At 37.9% G+C, this 17,302-nt stretch overlaps 1 protein-coding gene across 4 annotated transcripts in view; it reads left to right on the forward strand.

Moving 5' to 3' along the window:
* The window catches only part of ulk4 (unc-51 like kinase 4), a 244,137-nt gene that overhangs the window by 226,080 nt on the left and 755 nt on the right, over positions 1-17,302 (forward strand). The window contains exon 36 of one of the 4 annotated variants that reach the window (XM_048152781.1): positions 12,045-12,130. The exons of the other annotated variants lie outside the window; for them this stretch is intronic. Within the exon in view, the coding sequence (XP_048008738.1) occupies positions 12,045-12,130 (86 nt within the window). The remainder of the gene's footprint in view (positions 1-12,044; positions 12,131-17,302) is intronic. 4 annotated transcript variants of the gene reach the window in all.

The following is a 17,302-nucleotide window of genomic DNA, read 5'->3' on the forward strand; positions in this document are numbered from 1 at the left end:
AACGAGAGGTATTGTCTGAAGACAATGTGCATAAGTGTCTTAAAGCTCTTGTGTTCATCTTACATGATTATGCAGCCACTGATGAAAGTGTGTGTTTGTGTGTGTGTGGCACATGTTTGTGGGTTGTGGATTGATTGGGTTCATCTCCACATCCTCTCATCTTGTCCTCTTAACAGAATGGCGGGTCGTGCACTTGAGTGAGCGAGTGAAGGAACATTGGAGTCTCCCTTAAGACCCCATCTGAGAATCTGTTATACTAATATGCTAATAGGCATGTTAATTCAGTTGGTAATTACAAGGACTTGGGTGTACTGTTCCATGTCAGCCTTTGAAGTGGGGAAACTAGGAAACTGCTTGCATATTAAATGTGCAACAGAGCTTGTTTAGGTTCGGAGGAGGGAGTTGAAGGAAAATGTTTGTTTTTCGTGATGTTTTCATATCAGTGTTAAAATTCTCTTTGTCAGAAGGCTCTTCCTAAGTTCAGAGTTGGTAGTGACTAGATCATTTTAGGGTGTGTTCACACTGACTGCATATGTCTATTGGCGCAAAGTTGAGCGGATGTTTTCAATTGATTTTCTATAAGAGTTCAGTGGCAAGCTTGCAAGGTTCACCTACTGTATGTACACTTTTAAGGTAGTTAGAGCAGGTAGGTCATTCTAAGCATCTTGGAAAAGTTGCCACAGTTGTTCTATGGATTGCTTCTGTCTCTTGTAATCTCACACTGACTTAATGATGTCAGAATCAGAGCTCTATGGAGGCCATGCCATCTGTTGTAGGACTTCATGTTCATGCAAAAATCTCATTGGATTGTTACACTACTTGCAAAGGGAATATGTGGAAATCTATAATTGATGTGTCCTACTGGTACACTAAAGAGAGAAATAACCATCTTAAGAATAAGGTTTTATTCGTTAACAGTTAATGCTTTACTTAAAATAAACTAACAGTATACTTTTACAGCATTTATTAATTTTTGGTAATGTTAAATTGAGTTGTTCATTGTTTGTTCTTGTTGGTTCTCTCTTCATTAACAATTGTTAAAGAATTAGTTCACTTTAAAATGAAATTTACCCCATGGTTTACTCACCCTCAAGCCATCCTTGGTGTATATGACTTTCTTCTTTCAGACGAATACAATCAGAGTTATATTAATAATCACCCTGATGCTCCTAAGCTTTATAATGGCAGTGCACGGAAACCACCTGTTTGAAATTCAAGAAAGTGCATCCATCCATCCATCATAAACGTACTCCACACGGCTCCGGAGGGTAAATAAAGGCCTTCTGAAGCGAAGCGATGCATAATGCCTCTCGCAGTTCAAAACACGCTACATCCTACGCCTTCTGTATTCAACTTACGACTTTTTCGTAAGTTGAATGCGAAAGGCGGTCTGACATAAGCTAGTTATTTTACTTCATAAGCGTTAAATATGGATATTTTTCTTACACAAACGCATTGTTTCGTTTCCCCCGGGGCCGTGTGGGTACGTTTTTCATTGTTAGTCTGAGTTAACCAAAGAAACCTTTACACATTTTCTTACACAAATTATAAAGTTTGTGATTTTCCAGCTGTAATTATGTATATGAGATACACCCACAAAATCTGTTTATAAGAGACAATAAATATTACCAGAAACATTTTCAGCATATTAGGCATTACATTAAGAGTGAATGTGTGCATATTGTGTTTGAATTTAATGGCTTTCCTAGAAGCCTTTCAGTCAATTAAAAAAAAAATAATAAAACTAAAATTCTTAGACTTTAAAACTAGAACAAGGTAAAATGTGTGACGGTGACCCCAGTGTGTTTTCACATTTTATTCTAGCTTTTTTATCAACACTTAATGTGGGTAAAGTTCATTAAAAAAAGCAACATTTTCAACAAAAAGCTAAGAAAAATAACTTTTTTTTTTTTTTTTTTTGTCAAAGACTATGTCTGAATCGGATTCAGAATGATGGTCAAAACATAGATGGAGTAGATTAAGTCCACACCCCCCAAAGCTTCACAGTCCCATACCTCATCCTGGGTCGATATTATATTCTGTAACTTTAGGCAGTTTTGATTTATATGCTGTTTAATGTTTGACGATCTCATTATCTTACATGTGTACGCAAAGATTTTATTGCTTGTTTCTGCTGCTTCTTTGCCTGTGTTTTGATCCGGAGATTCTGTTCTCTTTCAGAAGATGCGTAATGGCTCCCCTACCATATAACAGCGAAAACATGGATTGCTTAAAAAGTCCGTCAGTGGCGTTGTCATAAATTACAGAAAATTCTGTCAATGGTGGAGAAAGAGTTAAAGAAGTGTAATAAAATATATCACTTGCAAACAGTTCAAATGCATTACATCATTGCGTATTTGCATGTTTTCATTGGCAGCAGTCACTCTTTCTCATGTTGCATTAAAGTAGGCCTGATAATATTAATTAGCACAAAACAATTGACACATCCTTCCATTTAAAACAAAAAAATCAAGGTTATGGTAAGGCACAAATAATAGAAGTGAATGGGGGGCAGATTTCTGGAGGGTTTAAAAGCTTATGATTTAATAAAGCACTTGTATGAACTCTTCTGTTAAAACTTGTATTTATTTATTGTATTATTTATAATTTTTTACAGCCATTTTAGGGTGCATGTTGGGTTGTTATTAGCATCTAAGTTGTAAAATTGAAAAGTTTAATGTGGTTTTTCCACATTAACACTTCTTTTTTTAATAAAAGGAGGGACAAGTTGAAATTAATTATTGTGGTAATTAACATTTCTGCCACAAAAGCTGTCTTTTGAGCTTAACTTATGTTCCTTTAAATTACCAGTTGTCAATAAATGAATTACTTTTGATTTTCATGCTGCAAATTGCTGTCACTTTGAATGCTCATTTAAACCAGACTGACTGTCTGCATCTGATGACAGTCATAAAAAGCCTAAGTGATTCAAGCCATCAGCAGTTAAGCTCTCACACATGCATATAACATTTCTTTCACTCCCTCCATCTCTCTGTCTCTTGTTATATTTTTCCACTGCCCTTGTCTTGATTACTCTTTCACTCACTATATCTTGTCAGCTTCCATTGTTCGTGTCACACTGCAACCTTTTGCATCTGAGATGCAAGATTTTGTGTCCAACTCCGAGAAATGAAGGCCAGCATAGTGTCTTGCATTGAGTCAGACTGCTTCAGGCGTGTTGGGCACAGTGAGTTACGCAGAGGGGCTGTGAGTCTATCAGCTGCTGAGAAACAATTTCAGCAGCTATTTAAAGCAGTTTCTTCTAGGTGGCTGTTCCAAAACATTCTCCTCATCCGCTATCTGGTGGACATGTGAGGGCTTTCCAGGGAGAGATTGTTTGTGAGTCATATGGCTTCTCTCAAATTAATTCCTGGCAAAAATAAGGAGATTTTCTCAGAACAAAGCTTCATATCCGGCTAGTCTATACTATGTCTCTTTTTTTAATGATTTGTAATTAAACATAATAAAGCATTGAAGATAATGGTATAAATTGTGGCTGGAGGAGGAAAAAAAAATATCTGTGGCATAAAGAACAAATATTAAGAATCAATAAGAAAAATCATAATATTGTACCTGAAATGTTTGAAAATAATTTCAAAGGAACATATGATTATGAGCTTAATTCAAAGCATTACACACTGTGGAAACATTTGAGAAGCCGAGGTTCTGGGGTCGAATTCACAAAAAAAAAGAAAAAGACATTTCTTAAGATAAATTCTAAGAAGTTTGTAAGAATGTTCCTATGTACAATGCAATACAATAGTCCCACTTTATATTAGTTGGCCTTAACTACTAAAAATAAGTACCATGTACTTATTTTGTTCATATTGTATTGCAAAACACTTGCTTCTATTGAGGTGGATACGGGTAAGGTTAGGAACAGGTATGGTGGTATAGTTAAGTTTAAGGGGGGGTTAAGGTGTAAGTGATGGGTCAACAGTGTACTGTATATATGTAATTACAGAAATTATTTTCAGATATAATTACATGTAGGTATTTTTTTAAAATATAAGTACAATGTAAACATGTATGTACACAATAAGTGCATTGTATCAAATTATTCATTTAAATATAAGTACGTAGTAGTTAAGGCCACCTAATATAAATTGGGACCATATATACAGTATACAAATACAAATATTTTCTTAAGAAAATGGCAGACGTGTGCAGATCAACTCAATTTAAAAATAAAAACTCAATAGCTCACTTTTTGTACAGCCAACACATTCAAGTAATCATAATCATTATTTTCGCCAGGCTTGACAGCTCAGCACTTGGAATTGTGCTTTTAATGTACTGTGTATTTAAAATAGTTTTTGTTGTTGTTTTAACTTGTGTTAAACGTCATGTGAAAACATGTCGCCATCTCTTATGACCAACCAAAGTTAATCTGTTTTTATATGATGTTTAAAGTGACCCTATTATGCTTTTTTGGATATCATGTAGTGTGTAATATAACTGTTTGTGAGTGTAAAAGACCTGCAAAGTTTCAAAGTTATTGTCTCCCAAACGAAAGAACTGATTCTGAGCTTCCTGAAACGAGTCGTTAGTAATTGACCCTTCGCTAAGCCACGCCCGAAAACCGCCACAGGCCAATCGTGGTTTAGCAACCGTAACTAGGCACAGGAGGTCTGTCAAGTTTTCGAGTGAGGGAAACAAGCGTTGTGAGTATGGATTGTGTAAATCTGATACCCGGTATCCTAAAAGTTTGGACGGAGTGGTGTAATATGATGTAGCATTAATCGTTAGAACAAGTATAAATCGATAGCGAAAACTGCTACTTATCAGATTGTGCTTCCAGCGTGATATTAACATGGTCTATGGCTTTATTAACATCTACACCTACCCCAACCCTAAACCTACCCTTACAATAATGCAAATACAGTAATTTTAATATTGATGTGCGCACATGCAGTAAGCCTAGGTAGGACAATCTGACGGGTAGGTTAGCTATCTAGCTAACTCAGCGCATCATTGCTTGGAAATAATGACGGTTCTTTGTTCATAATGCATATATTTGAACGTAAAATACGATGATTAAAGGCAAGATGGAGTAGCCTGGTGTGCTAAAAATATAAGCGGGAGAATGTTATCATTGAAAAGTGGTCAGGCTAATCTCTTGTGTTTATTCCACAAGACTTATGGATAAGATGTTTGATTTATAATTATTAGGTTATTTTCACAAATTTCACTTAACCTGCTGTGGATGAACAAAGCTGTTCCTCAATTTGTGTGTTTCCCATTTGAATGGTCAGCATATGAGGTGGCTGCTGCTTGCGCTGGGAGCTTTAGCTTCAATTCTGATCAAATTATTTTCTAATCGGTTGTACAGGTGCTGGTCATATAATTAGAATATCACCAAAAAGTTGATTTATTTCACTAATTCCATTCAAAAAGTGAAACTTGTATATTATATTCATTCATTACACACATACTGATATATTGCAAATGTTTATTTCTTTTAATTTTGATGATTATAACTGACAACTAAGGAAAATCCCAAATTCAGTATCTCAGAAAATTAGAATATTACTTAAGACCAATACAAAGAAAGGATGTTTAGAAATCTTGGCCAACTGAAAAGTATGAACATGAAAAGTATAAGCATGTACAGCACTCAATACTTAGTTGGTGCTCCTTTTGCCTGAATTACTGCAGCAATGCGGCGAGGCATGGAGTTGATCCGTCTGTGGCACTGCTCAGGTGCTATGAGAGCCCAGGTTGCTCTGATAGTGGCTTTCAACTCTTCTGCATTGTTAGGTCTGGCATATCGCATCTTCCTCTTCACAATACCCCATAGATTTTCTATGGGGTTAAGGTCAGGCGAGTTTACTGGCCAATTAAGAACAGGGATAGCATGGTCCTTAAACCAGGTACTGGTAGCTTTGGCACTGTGTGCAGGTGCCAAGTCCTGTTGGAAAATGAAATCTGCATCTCCATAAAGTTGGTCAGCAGCAGGAAGCATGAAGTGCTCTAAAACTTCCTGGTATACGGCTGCGTTGACCTTGGACCTCAGAAAACACAGCGGACCAACACCAGCAGATGACATGGCACCCCAAACCATCACTGACTGTGGAAACTTTACACTGGACCTCAAGCAACGTGGATTGTGTGCCTCTCCTCTCTTCCTCCAGACTCTGGGACCCTGATTTCCAAAGGAAATGCAAAAATTACTTTCATCAGAGAACATAACTTTGGACCACTCAGCAGCAGTCCAGTCCTTTTTGTCTTTAGACGCTTCTGACGCTGTCTGTTGTTCAAGAGTGGCTTGACACAAGGAATGCGACAGCTGAAACCCATGTCTTGCATACGTCTGTGCGTAGTGGTTCTTGAAGCACTGACTCCAGCTGCAGTCCACTCTTTGTGAATCTCCCCCACATTTTTGAATGGGTTTTGTTTCACAATCCTCTCCAGGGTGCGGTTATCCCTATTGCTTTTACACTTTTTTCTACCACATCTTTTCCTTCCCTTCGCCTCTCTATTAATGTGCTTGGACACAGAGCTCTGTGAACAGCCAGCCTCTTTTGCGATGACTTTTGTGTCTTGCCCTCCTTGTGCAAGGTGTCAATGGTCGTCTTTTGGACAACTGTCAAGTCAGCAGTCTTCCCCATGATTGTGTAGCCTACAGAACTAGACTGTTTAGAACTAGACCATTTAAAGGCCTTTGCAGATGTTTTGAGTTAATTAGCTGATAAGAGTGTGGCACTAGGTGTCTTCAATATTGAACCTTTTCACAATATTTTAATTTTCTGAGATACTGAATTTGGGATTTTCCTTAGTTGTCAGTTATAATCATCAAAATTAAAAGAAATAAATATTTGAAATATATCAGTCTGTGTGTAATGAATGAATATAATATACAAGTTTCACTTTTTGAATGGAATTAGTGAAATAAATCAACTTTTTGATGATATTCTAATTATATGACCAGCACCTGTATATTATGTTGTGGATATATCCCTCGAATGCATACTGCTTTTGTCTTGCTCTCTCAGATATTTCACCTGTTCGCCAAACTAATTATCTCCTTGGAAATGTCTGACACCAGTGCATACATACTGTAATAGACTTGCCAGGCGCGAAAGCTTGACAGGCATAGCAACAGTAACTAAGGAGGGCGGGGCTTAATGAAGGGTCCATTCCAGTCTCACTTCCTCCACAAATCTATGTAGGTTTATTACAAGTTTGCATAATGCCAGCCTATGATCTTCATTGGCGGCTCGCAAACAGCATCTACTGTAACCCTCAAACACTGCAGTTGTGGCTGAGGCCTCGAAGAGTTTGGTTTGTGTTGTCGACACGTTGAGAAGACGTTGGTTTCTGTGCAGTGAAAGCAAATCCAATTTGTATGCACTTCCAAACGATGAGGACTCGTGCTGGAATTGATACGGACGCCATCGTTACTGCTCGTATCAATGTGTGTCAAGTGCTTAGGAAGCCTCCAGAGCTGAAATTCAGATATGGTAATGGACGTTTCGACACACGCTGGCTGAAAGCGTTAGACCAATCACAACAAACTGGGCCATCTGACCAATCAGAGCAGAGGAAGCTCTTAGATAGGAGGGGTTTAAAGAGACGAAAATCCTTTATCAAAAGGATTTCAGATACTTTGAGAAAAGAGATGATACTGCAATATATGTATGCAGAAAGTTTTTTTTTTTTTTTTTTTTTTTTTTTGACTTTGGATGCATGTAAACCTATTGTAGGAGACCTCCAGAACAAAATTAGGAACCTTTAAAATAGCATAATAGGGGAACTTTAACAGCAGATAGGGCTTGCAAAGCACATTAAAAAACACAACGCTGAGTTTTAAACTGCTTCCTGTCAATGTGGGAAATTGTAGGCCAGAATAAGCAACAGTGTGCACTAGACATCACACCAGTAGTCAATCATCTGGTTTGAAGATCTTGTGCTGGCCTCATTTATGAGTAAATTAATGACTGAATAAATTATCTTTTTATGATATTGTTAAAATATATATGTATTTATCATATACTTATCCCTCTGTCAGCTCCATTGAAGAGCTGCGTCTGTCAGGGTTGCTAACCATATGTGATTATTTAGCATATATGGTATTTGTCCATTCCTAATGGGTGAATAGGTAGGCTAGTGCCTTGTGTATTGGGGAGCAAGGAAATAAAGACAAAAGGTGCGTCCCAATTCGCGTACTTGTGCACTATTCTATGACGTTTTTAAGTAAAATAGTGCAGTAGTGCGTTCACACTGAAAATTCCAAAAAGAAAAAGTGCACTTTAAATACCTGGATGGTGCACTAAATTAACGGAAAAAACGAAGTGTGGAATGTTGGACACTTCGTGCACTCAACTGTCGCAGCTTTAATTACGTAGCAGAGGGGAAGGGAGGATCGGACTCCGTTGTTAAATGACAAAATAACCTCATACAATTCACGCACTACATGGATGAGTGCATAGTGCACAAGTACATAGTGTATAAGTGCATAGTGTATAGTGCGTCATTTGGGACGCAACTAAAATGACGCGTTCAGCCGGGTACATAACCCTGTTGCCTAGTAACGGGTGGATATTGAGGTGGGCAGGCAGGCTGGGGTGATGACATCAGAGATAAAGAGCACAGTCGTGTGAGACATCAGACTCTTCAGAGACGTAATAAAGCTTCCACCACCCTTCTTATCACGGACCCCTTCTCATACTCAGTGGTGTTACCCTGTTCCTCCGTCAAGGGTTTCTTTGAAATGTAAAATAAAAAAAATGGCATATTGGACCCTTAGTGTCACAGGAGTTGTTTCAGATAGTATTAGTTCTTCAGACACGGCTTTTGTGCACAAGCTGTCACCCTGTTGTGTTTTGCCCGGTTGTTTTGGAAGTAAAGGGAGCATTTTCTGTACGTGCCATATCACAGTCTGGGGGCTTCTTGCTTAGATGTGGCTCAGCATGAAAGAGTTTGTGCGACATAAACACCTAAGACAAACTTCTGAAGTGCCAGTTCATCCCAGTCTGTTCGGGAACTTCAGCGTAGAGTCTGAACATGATAGTCTCAGTTTCACATCAGCTCTGTTACTTCCTAGCAGCTTTTGCGGCCGGCATACAGGTTCCAAAATTAACTTTTTACCAAAGTGATAGATTTTTTTCCTTAATATTTATCATTTTAGCTACATATTTAGGTGATTAATTCCAACAAAGATTGACTTAAGATTGACTGCCATAATTTATGCTCTAATTTGGCACTTGGTAAGTTAAAATAAAGTCAAGCTACTCTTGAAAAAGTATCTGCATTGAACGTCTTTTTAACGTCACTACATTTTTATTATATAAATATCACATTGTGAGTATTTATCATGCAGAGTATTTATCATGCAGATTTAAATAAGGGTGTCAGTCTCGGGTAAAGGGGACATAACACACACAGTTTCTGCCAATCTCATGTTAATCTCGAGTACCAATAGAGTAGTAGTTGCATCCTTAATATCTCCAAAGAGTCTTTAGTTTTATCAGATTTATAAAAGACAGATATAGTTGTACTGCTTCTTTCTGAAAACAGTCGAGCTCCTGGAGGTGGGCAGTGGGCGGGGCTAAAGAGTCACAAGCAATACATCATCAAATTATCCCTGGATAACTTTTGATTCACTATACATTCATGTTGTTTACATTATATGCACTTACGCGCCGATTGCCAACAAAACAGACATTTGATGACGCTTTACTTACTGCCAGCAGTTCCGACTCATAACCGGGATCTTTAATCGCTGGGACCGCTCCATTTTTCAAATCCAGCGTCGAACTGGACCTTGTTTATAAAACATTCTGCAAAATGCCTGGAGCAAACAAACACTCTTGCACAACTCCGTTGCTGCCCCTGCAAAACAAACCTCATCCACTGTTCCCTGAACGCTGGGTTCTTTGGGAAGCTGAACAAGGTTATCTTTCCTTCACATCCAAAAACACACTTCTTTGGTGACACTGTTGATGTCATGGTCTAGAAACAAATTGACACATCTTTTCTCAAACAAGTCCTGTGCAGCACTGCCGACGACTTCTGTAACCCGGACAAAGCAGGTTGATGGTAGTGCTCTTGCTCTCTCGCTCTGGTTGATGTGTGCTCATGCTTCCTGGAGAAGTGCCTATACAAGGAATTCCACCTTTTATGACGTCATACAGGGCCATACTTGACAAAAACTTTCCGAAACGTATACAAACCCTGAAGGAGTGTATTTGAATACTCCGTCATTCATCCAACTCATTTTTTGAAACTTTGGTCATGTTTAGCATGTTTAACAATCCAACTCTTTAACAGGGTAATGTAAATAAGTCCGAATGCATGAAATGGCATTAGACATCCACTTAACATAAATTTACACACAATGAGAATAAGTTTATGTAACTGAACTGAAAAATTAATGATAGATTAATTTAATTCTAGTTAACCCAAAAATTCTGGCATCATTTACTCACCCTCATGTTCCAAGCCTATCAGACTTTCATTCATTTTTAAAACACAAAAGAATGATATTTTTAATGAAATTAGATTTCTGTCCAAATAACCAAAACATTCATGCTTCAATAAGTTCATAAAGACGTTCCACATGTCAAAAACTAATCCATATGAACCAAGTGGTTTAATCCAAGATGAACAGATTTAATTTAGGCTTTTATTCACATAAACATTGATCAACACACATAAATAGATCACATCAAATATGGTAAACAGAAGCTCAAATGTGCTTAAAGTTTTTTGGTTGGTTTTGTTTTAGAAGACTTGGAATAAAATTATTAATATTAATTACTTTTCCAATGTCTTCATGAACTTTTTAAAATGTAAATGTTTTGGTCAGGTTTTTCAGATGGTTTATTCACTTGTCCCTATGTATCCGTGACCCATGATCCCTGTTGTTTTTGTGTTTGTTTTGTTTTGTTTGTATTGCGTTTGTTTATAGAGTTCCGGTGTATATTGTTCACAGCTGAGTGATAGAGTTGCTCTGAGTTTGTTGTTCTCAAGTCTTTATTATTCTGTCTAAGATGAACTACAGACCCTGTTGATGTAGCATTTTGTTCCTAAATTTTCTAAACAGATGGACTGCTATCAAGTTAGCAGTGTTAACTTTATTTACACCTCAAAATTAGTTCACTAGTGCGTGTGCGTGCGTGTGTTATTGTATACATGGTTGTATACAAATGTGTATAATGACATGGGCCAAATGGCTTAAAAAACATACTAAAACTGTATTTTTTTTTAATTAAAAATAAGCATACAGTTTTCTGTGATGGGTAGGTTTAGGGGTAGGGGTAGTGTAGAGGGATAAAATATACAGTTTGTACAGTATAAAAACCATTACATCTATGGAGAGTCCCTGTAAACCACATATACAAGTGTGTGTGTGTGTGTGTGTGTGTGTGTGTGTGTGTGTGTGTGTGTGTGTGTGTGTGTGTGTGTGTGTGTGTGTGTAGTTTTTTAAGGAGCCTGTGAGTTATTAGGCAAAAAGTTAAAAACTTCCCTTTATCTCAGTGTGTGGTGTACGTCCAAGTGGTGCTCACTGCAGAGCCAAATAACATCCAGCTCCCCTTCTCTGAACGTAATGGATGGAACTTTACCAAGTCCATCTCCACCTCTGTGGACCTAATGGGTGGAGTTCTGCTCCACCCATTGGCTCTGCAGTGAGCAGCCTCTCTGTACGTCTGCCAGCATGAGGAGCAGGATTCACAGAGAGCTCTTACAGAGATGAAGTGTCTGTGCTGTTCATCAGAGGGGGCTTTCACTGACCCTCATTCACTCAGATGAAGCATCTCATCTGTGAGACGCCACAGAGATGACATTGTAATGGGGTCTGTCACGCTGAAGTGCGAGAGCTGCTAATTCTAAAAACAGACACATCAAATCAGCGGCAAAGTACTCGAGTGTCGTACGGGTTACCATTCATGCTATTTTCAGTCTGTTATGATAGAACGGAGCTTGTGGAGCACGTTAAAGTGACTAAATAGGTTTCATGCTGCTTCTTTTTGACACCATATGAGAGTGTGCCGTCTTGTGAGCCTGCTTCCTAAGGTACATTTTATCTTCTTCCTGTACAGATGAGTGCAGTTGGCAGCTCCTGTTGGGGTTCTTCAGAAGGGCAGATCCTTGTTCAGGTGCTGCAGAAATTGGCGCTGCCTACTAGGTGAGTAAATCAACACTGGCTCCTTGTCAGCCCCTCGTCCAGCACCACATGGGCCCCCGGTCGAGTCTCTCAGTGCGACCCTCATCTTTGATCCATTCATGTCGGGGGCCGAGGCGTAGGCCTCTGATGAGTGCTTCCTTGAGCTCAGGCCTCACCCACAGATTGATACAGGACTATTGTGGCTGCCTGTGGGGGCAAGACCCCCTCCTCTTCCCTCTGCTGAAATGAGAAGGCATCCCTTTGAAGTTGGCCAGCCAAGCTTGGGAGGCAAAGCTTCAGTAATATTGGGTTCTTGGCAAAGCAGAGTCAAATTATTGAAAACAGTGCGTTACTGAATGACGACATCACCAAAATGCGTTTCGCTCTTGGAGGCTCTGTGAATAAAATCGAATATAGCCTTCTTTTAAAGGAACATTGTAGTTATGATTCTAGGTAAGTTTAATTAATAGCATTTGCGGCATAATTTACTTTTTCTTTAAAGAAAGCAAAAATATAGGTTACAGTGAAGCCCAAAGTAAACATCAGTTTTGACTCGAACAGCTGGTGCAGGGCTTAATTCTTGCTTATTTCCCAAGGGGCAGATGTGCTCCAAAGTTGAAAAATTTGATAGCATTAAAGAACTTTAGGGGTGCCATGAAAGTTTTTGTAGGCCTACTTTAATCTAAAATATATACAGCGCTCTGTGTAAATGAGTACACCCCCTTTGAAAAGTAACATTTTGAACAATATCTCAATGAACACAAAAACTATTTCCAAAATGTTGACAAGACTAAGTTTAATATAACATCTGTTTAACTTGTAACATGAAAGTAAGGTTAATAATATAACTTAGATTACACATTTTTCAGTCTTACTCAAATTAGGGTGATGCAAAAATGAGTACACCCCACAACAAAAACTACTACATCTAGCACTTTGTATGGCCTCCATGATTTTTAATGACAGAACCAAGTCTTCTAGGCATGGAATGAATAAGTTGGCGACATTTTGTAACATCTGTCTTTTTCCATTCTTCAAGAATGACCTCTTTTAGAGACTGGATGCTGGATGGAGAGTGATGCTCAACTTGTCTCTTCAGAATTCTCAATAGGTGTTCGATTGGATTCAGATCAGGAGCCACTGAATCACTTTCACCCTGTTCTTCTTCAGAAATCCAACAGTGGCCTTAGATGTGTGTTTAGGATCATTGACATGTTGGAAAAATGCACGACGACCAAGGACACGGAGTGATTGTAGCATCTTCTCTTTCAGTATAGAGCAGTACATCTGTGAATTCATGATGCCATCAATGAAATGCAGCTCCCGACACCAGCAGCACTCATGCAGCCCCACATAAGGACACTGCTACCATCATGTTTCACTGTAGGCACCATGCAGTTTTCTTTGCATTCCTCACCTTTGCGACGCCATACAGTTTTGAAGCCATCAGTTCCAAAAACATTTATCTTGGTCTCATCACTCCAAAGTATAGAGTCCCAGTAGTCTTCATCTTTGTCAGCATGGGCCCTGGCAAACTCTAGGCGGGCTTTTTTGTGCCTGGGCTTTAGAAGAGGCTTCTTTTGTGGACGGCACCCATGCATGCCATTCCTCTGCAGTGTACACCGTATTGTGTCATGGGAAATAGTCACCCCAGGTTGGCTTTTTTTTAGATAACTGCAGTGAACTTGCATGCTGATTTTCTTCAACCCTTCTCATCAGAAGACGCTCCTGTCAAGGTGTTAACTTCCCTGGACGACCTGGACGTATCTGTGAGATGGTTGCAGTTCCATCTTTTTTAAATGTTTGTACCACTTTTGCTACAGTATTCTGACTGATACGTAAAGCTTTGCTGATCTTCTTGTAGCCTTCACCTTTCTGGTGTAAAGAAATTATTTTCTTTCTCAGGTCGTGTGACATTTCTCTTCCATGTGGTGCCATTGCTGACAGCATGAAATGGGAAGGGGTTTTAACACCTTTTATAGTCAACTGTCTGCTAGACACCTGTGTAATGAATAATTAGACTCACCTGTGGTTGAATTCTTGTTAAATTAGACATTTGTAGTCTAAAATTTTGCTTTGCTTCAGAGACTTTCAGTGGGGTGTACTCATTTTTGCATCACCCTAATTTGAGTAAAACTGAAAAATATGTAATCTTAGTTATATTATTAACCTTACTTTCATGTTAGAAGTTAAATAGATGTTATATAAAACTAAAGTCTTGTCAACAAAGACCTATTCTATTCTTCTATTTTCTGATGAACACAGTCGGAGTTATATTAAAAAATATCCTGACACATCCAAGCTTTATAATGGCAGTGAATGGTACCACCGTGTATGAAGCTTTTTTTTACACAAATGCATTGCTACGCTTCAGAAGGCCTATATTAACCCCCCCTGGAGCCGTGTGGAGTACATTTATGATGGATGGATGTGGATGGATGCACTTTCTTGAGCCTTAAACTCCCATTCACTGCCATTATAAAGCTTGGATGTGTCAGGATATATATTAAAATATCTCCGATTGTGTTCATCAGAAAGAAGAAAGTCATATACACCTAGGATGGCTTGAGGGTGAGTAAATCTTGGGGTAATTTTCATTTTAAAGTGAACTGATCTTTTAAGATATTTAAGAATTTTTTAATCTTAAATTTCATAAAACAATGTTTTAGAATTTTGAAGGACCTTATTGTTTTTGTTTTTTGTAATACTTTCTAGAAGTTATGAGCGATAAACATATTTTTGTTCTCTTTTAAACTAGAGTTGCGTGTATCTCTTAATCCCCTCACACAAGACCTCATCAACACGGATGTTGTTGTTGCATCTCCAGTAGTTTGTTGTTGTTCTGTCTCATCAGTTTCTTTTTCGACTGTGAAACAACGGGCTGAGGCGATGTTGCCACCTTGTAGACAAACTAATTAGCGCAAAAAGAAGTAAGCCGTATTTGCGAGCTGAGCATACAGAGTATGCACAGTTAGAAAAGTCAGGCTGTGTGCATACAGTATGCATACTATGGTGATAATGAAAATTATGCATACCCTAATAATGTGTAAAAACTGAAACACGATTACAGTGGAAGTGAATGGGGTCATTCCGTGAATATTAAAATAGTATAGTCAGAAGACAAACAGTATACATGTTAACATGATTTCATTGTAAATAAAATTACTTTTCAGTACAGTTATATCCTCTTTTGTTTCTTTGGCCATTACAACAGAACGCCATAAAACAACTATAAAAATGTAGTAGTAGTAGTTTTATCATTTACTCGACCTCTTTCATTCATCTTAGGAACACAAATGAATTTTTAATGAAATATGAGAGATTTATGTCCCTTCATTAAAAGTTCATCCATTCCAGCAAGTACACTTGAGCTTGTGTTTACCACATTTAAAGGGATAGTTCACAAAAAAAAATGAAAAATCTGTCATCATTTACTCACCCTCAAGTTATTCCAAACCATAAATTTCTTTCTTCTTTTGAACACAAAAAAAAAAATAAAAAAAGATATTTTGAAGGATGCTGGTAACCAAACAGTTTCTGGTCCCCACTGATTTCCATAGTATTTTTTTTTTTTTTTTTCATACTATGGAAGTTAATGGGGACTAGCAGCTGTTTAGTTACCCACATTCTTCAAAATATCTTCTTTTTTGTTCAACAGAACATAGAAATTCAGGTTTAGAACAACTTGATGATAAGTAAATAACTTTCATTTTTGGGTGAACTATCCATTTAATGTGCATTTGTCAATGTGAATAAAAGCCTAAACTAATTTAGTTGATCATATAAAGTGAAGACTTGGATTGAACCGCTTGATTCATATGGATTTCTTTTATGTCTTGAACATTTTGGTTGAGTGGGCTTTCGTTGGAGTGACTGAAATCTCTTAGGTTTCATTAAAAAATATCAGAATAAATTCTGTTTTGAAGATGAACAAAATTCTGACGAGTTTGGAACGGCATGAGGGTGAGTAAATAATGCCAGAATTTTCATTATCCAGTGAAACTAACCTTTTAACTTGTATTGAACCAGGAATATTCCTTCAATGCTTTAGAACAAAGTGTTTCAGTTACTATGTTGCAGAGCCTTTAAAGTAGAGACAGTGCTGCTCTTGTGCTCGATTCATCAGTGCATGTTATACTCTTTGCCATTTTTTAATCAAAATGTAACAAGCAGCAGATGCTCAGAGAAATAGGGCCTGATTTCTGGGACAAAATTTTAATCTTCTCCGCAATATATTGCAAACTTGCTTTCAGAACACCCACTTCATGATCCAGCCAATTTCCAACAAAATTGCTCTTTTTCCACTCAAAAATATCTACATTTCGTATTTCTGAACATTATGTTGGTAAAATGGGTTGGGAGTGGGTTTCATGTTTACGAGACAATGTTAGAACACTACATGTGTGTGCAACGTTAAGACCTGTATTAGTTTCAACAGAACTCCATCCTGCTAATTTGTCAGGTTTTTTTTTTTTTTTTTTTTACTTTAAGGTATATCGAGGCAAATGATGAATACACCTCAGAAAACTATCTACTTGACGTTTAAATAATTTACGCTCAATGGTGGTAATTAAAAGAATTGAATTAGCTCAGGTCCAGGTTACATCTACTCAGTTTTAATTTGGAGAAAAGTTAAAGTTTTTAAATTAGTTATTAATTTAGGGTGAAATTCAGTGTCTACATCAATAATACATGTGGACAGCGCTGTTATCTTATTTAAGCAGGTCTTATTTAAGCACTTGGCACTGCTCTCTAATTACCATATTCATGAAGTAAACAACCATCGTGAATAACTTTTGACTATACGCTAATGCACTACATGCTTAATGCATTTACCTACCATGAATAATCCCGTTCAATTCTGGTACAAAATTAAAAGTATATCAACTCCCAATCATAAGATGTAGTTCTTCATGATGTCCTTCAGCTCATGGTAAGTCTGCTAAAGCAAAACGCACACTATAAGACTAAAGATTGCTGCTTTTCATGCCTGAATAAAGCTACAACCCCAGAATACATTGTCATAGCAACAGCAGTTCATTTTTTTTTTTTTCCAATATCAAACAACATGGATGAGAGTGCGCTTTGGGGAGCAGTTTGGGGTTTATTTTGCTCCCATTTCTCAGTATGCCACCGTCTTGTGCTCTGCTGCTCATCAGGATAGCGTACACACCTGACAGGCCAAAATCATTT

Source organism: Megalobrama amblycephala, linkage group LG13 (assembly GCF_018812025.1).
Source record: "Megalobrama amblycephala isolate DHTTF-2021 linkage group LG13, ASM1881202v1, whole genome shotgun sequence".
Classification (NCBI taxonomy): Eukaryota; Metazoa; Chordata; class Actinopteri; order Cypriniformes; family Xenocyprididae; genus Megalobrama; species Megalobrama amblycephala.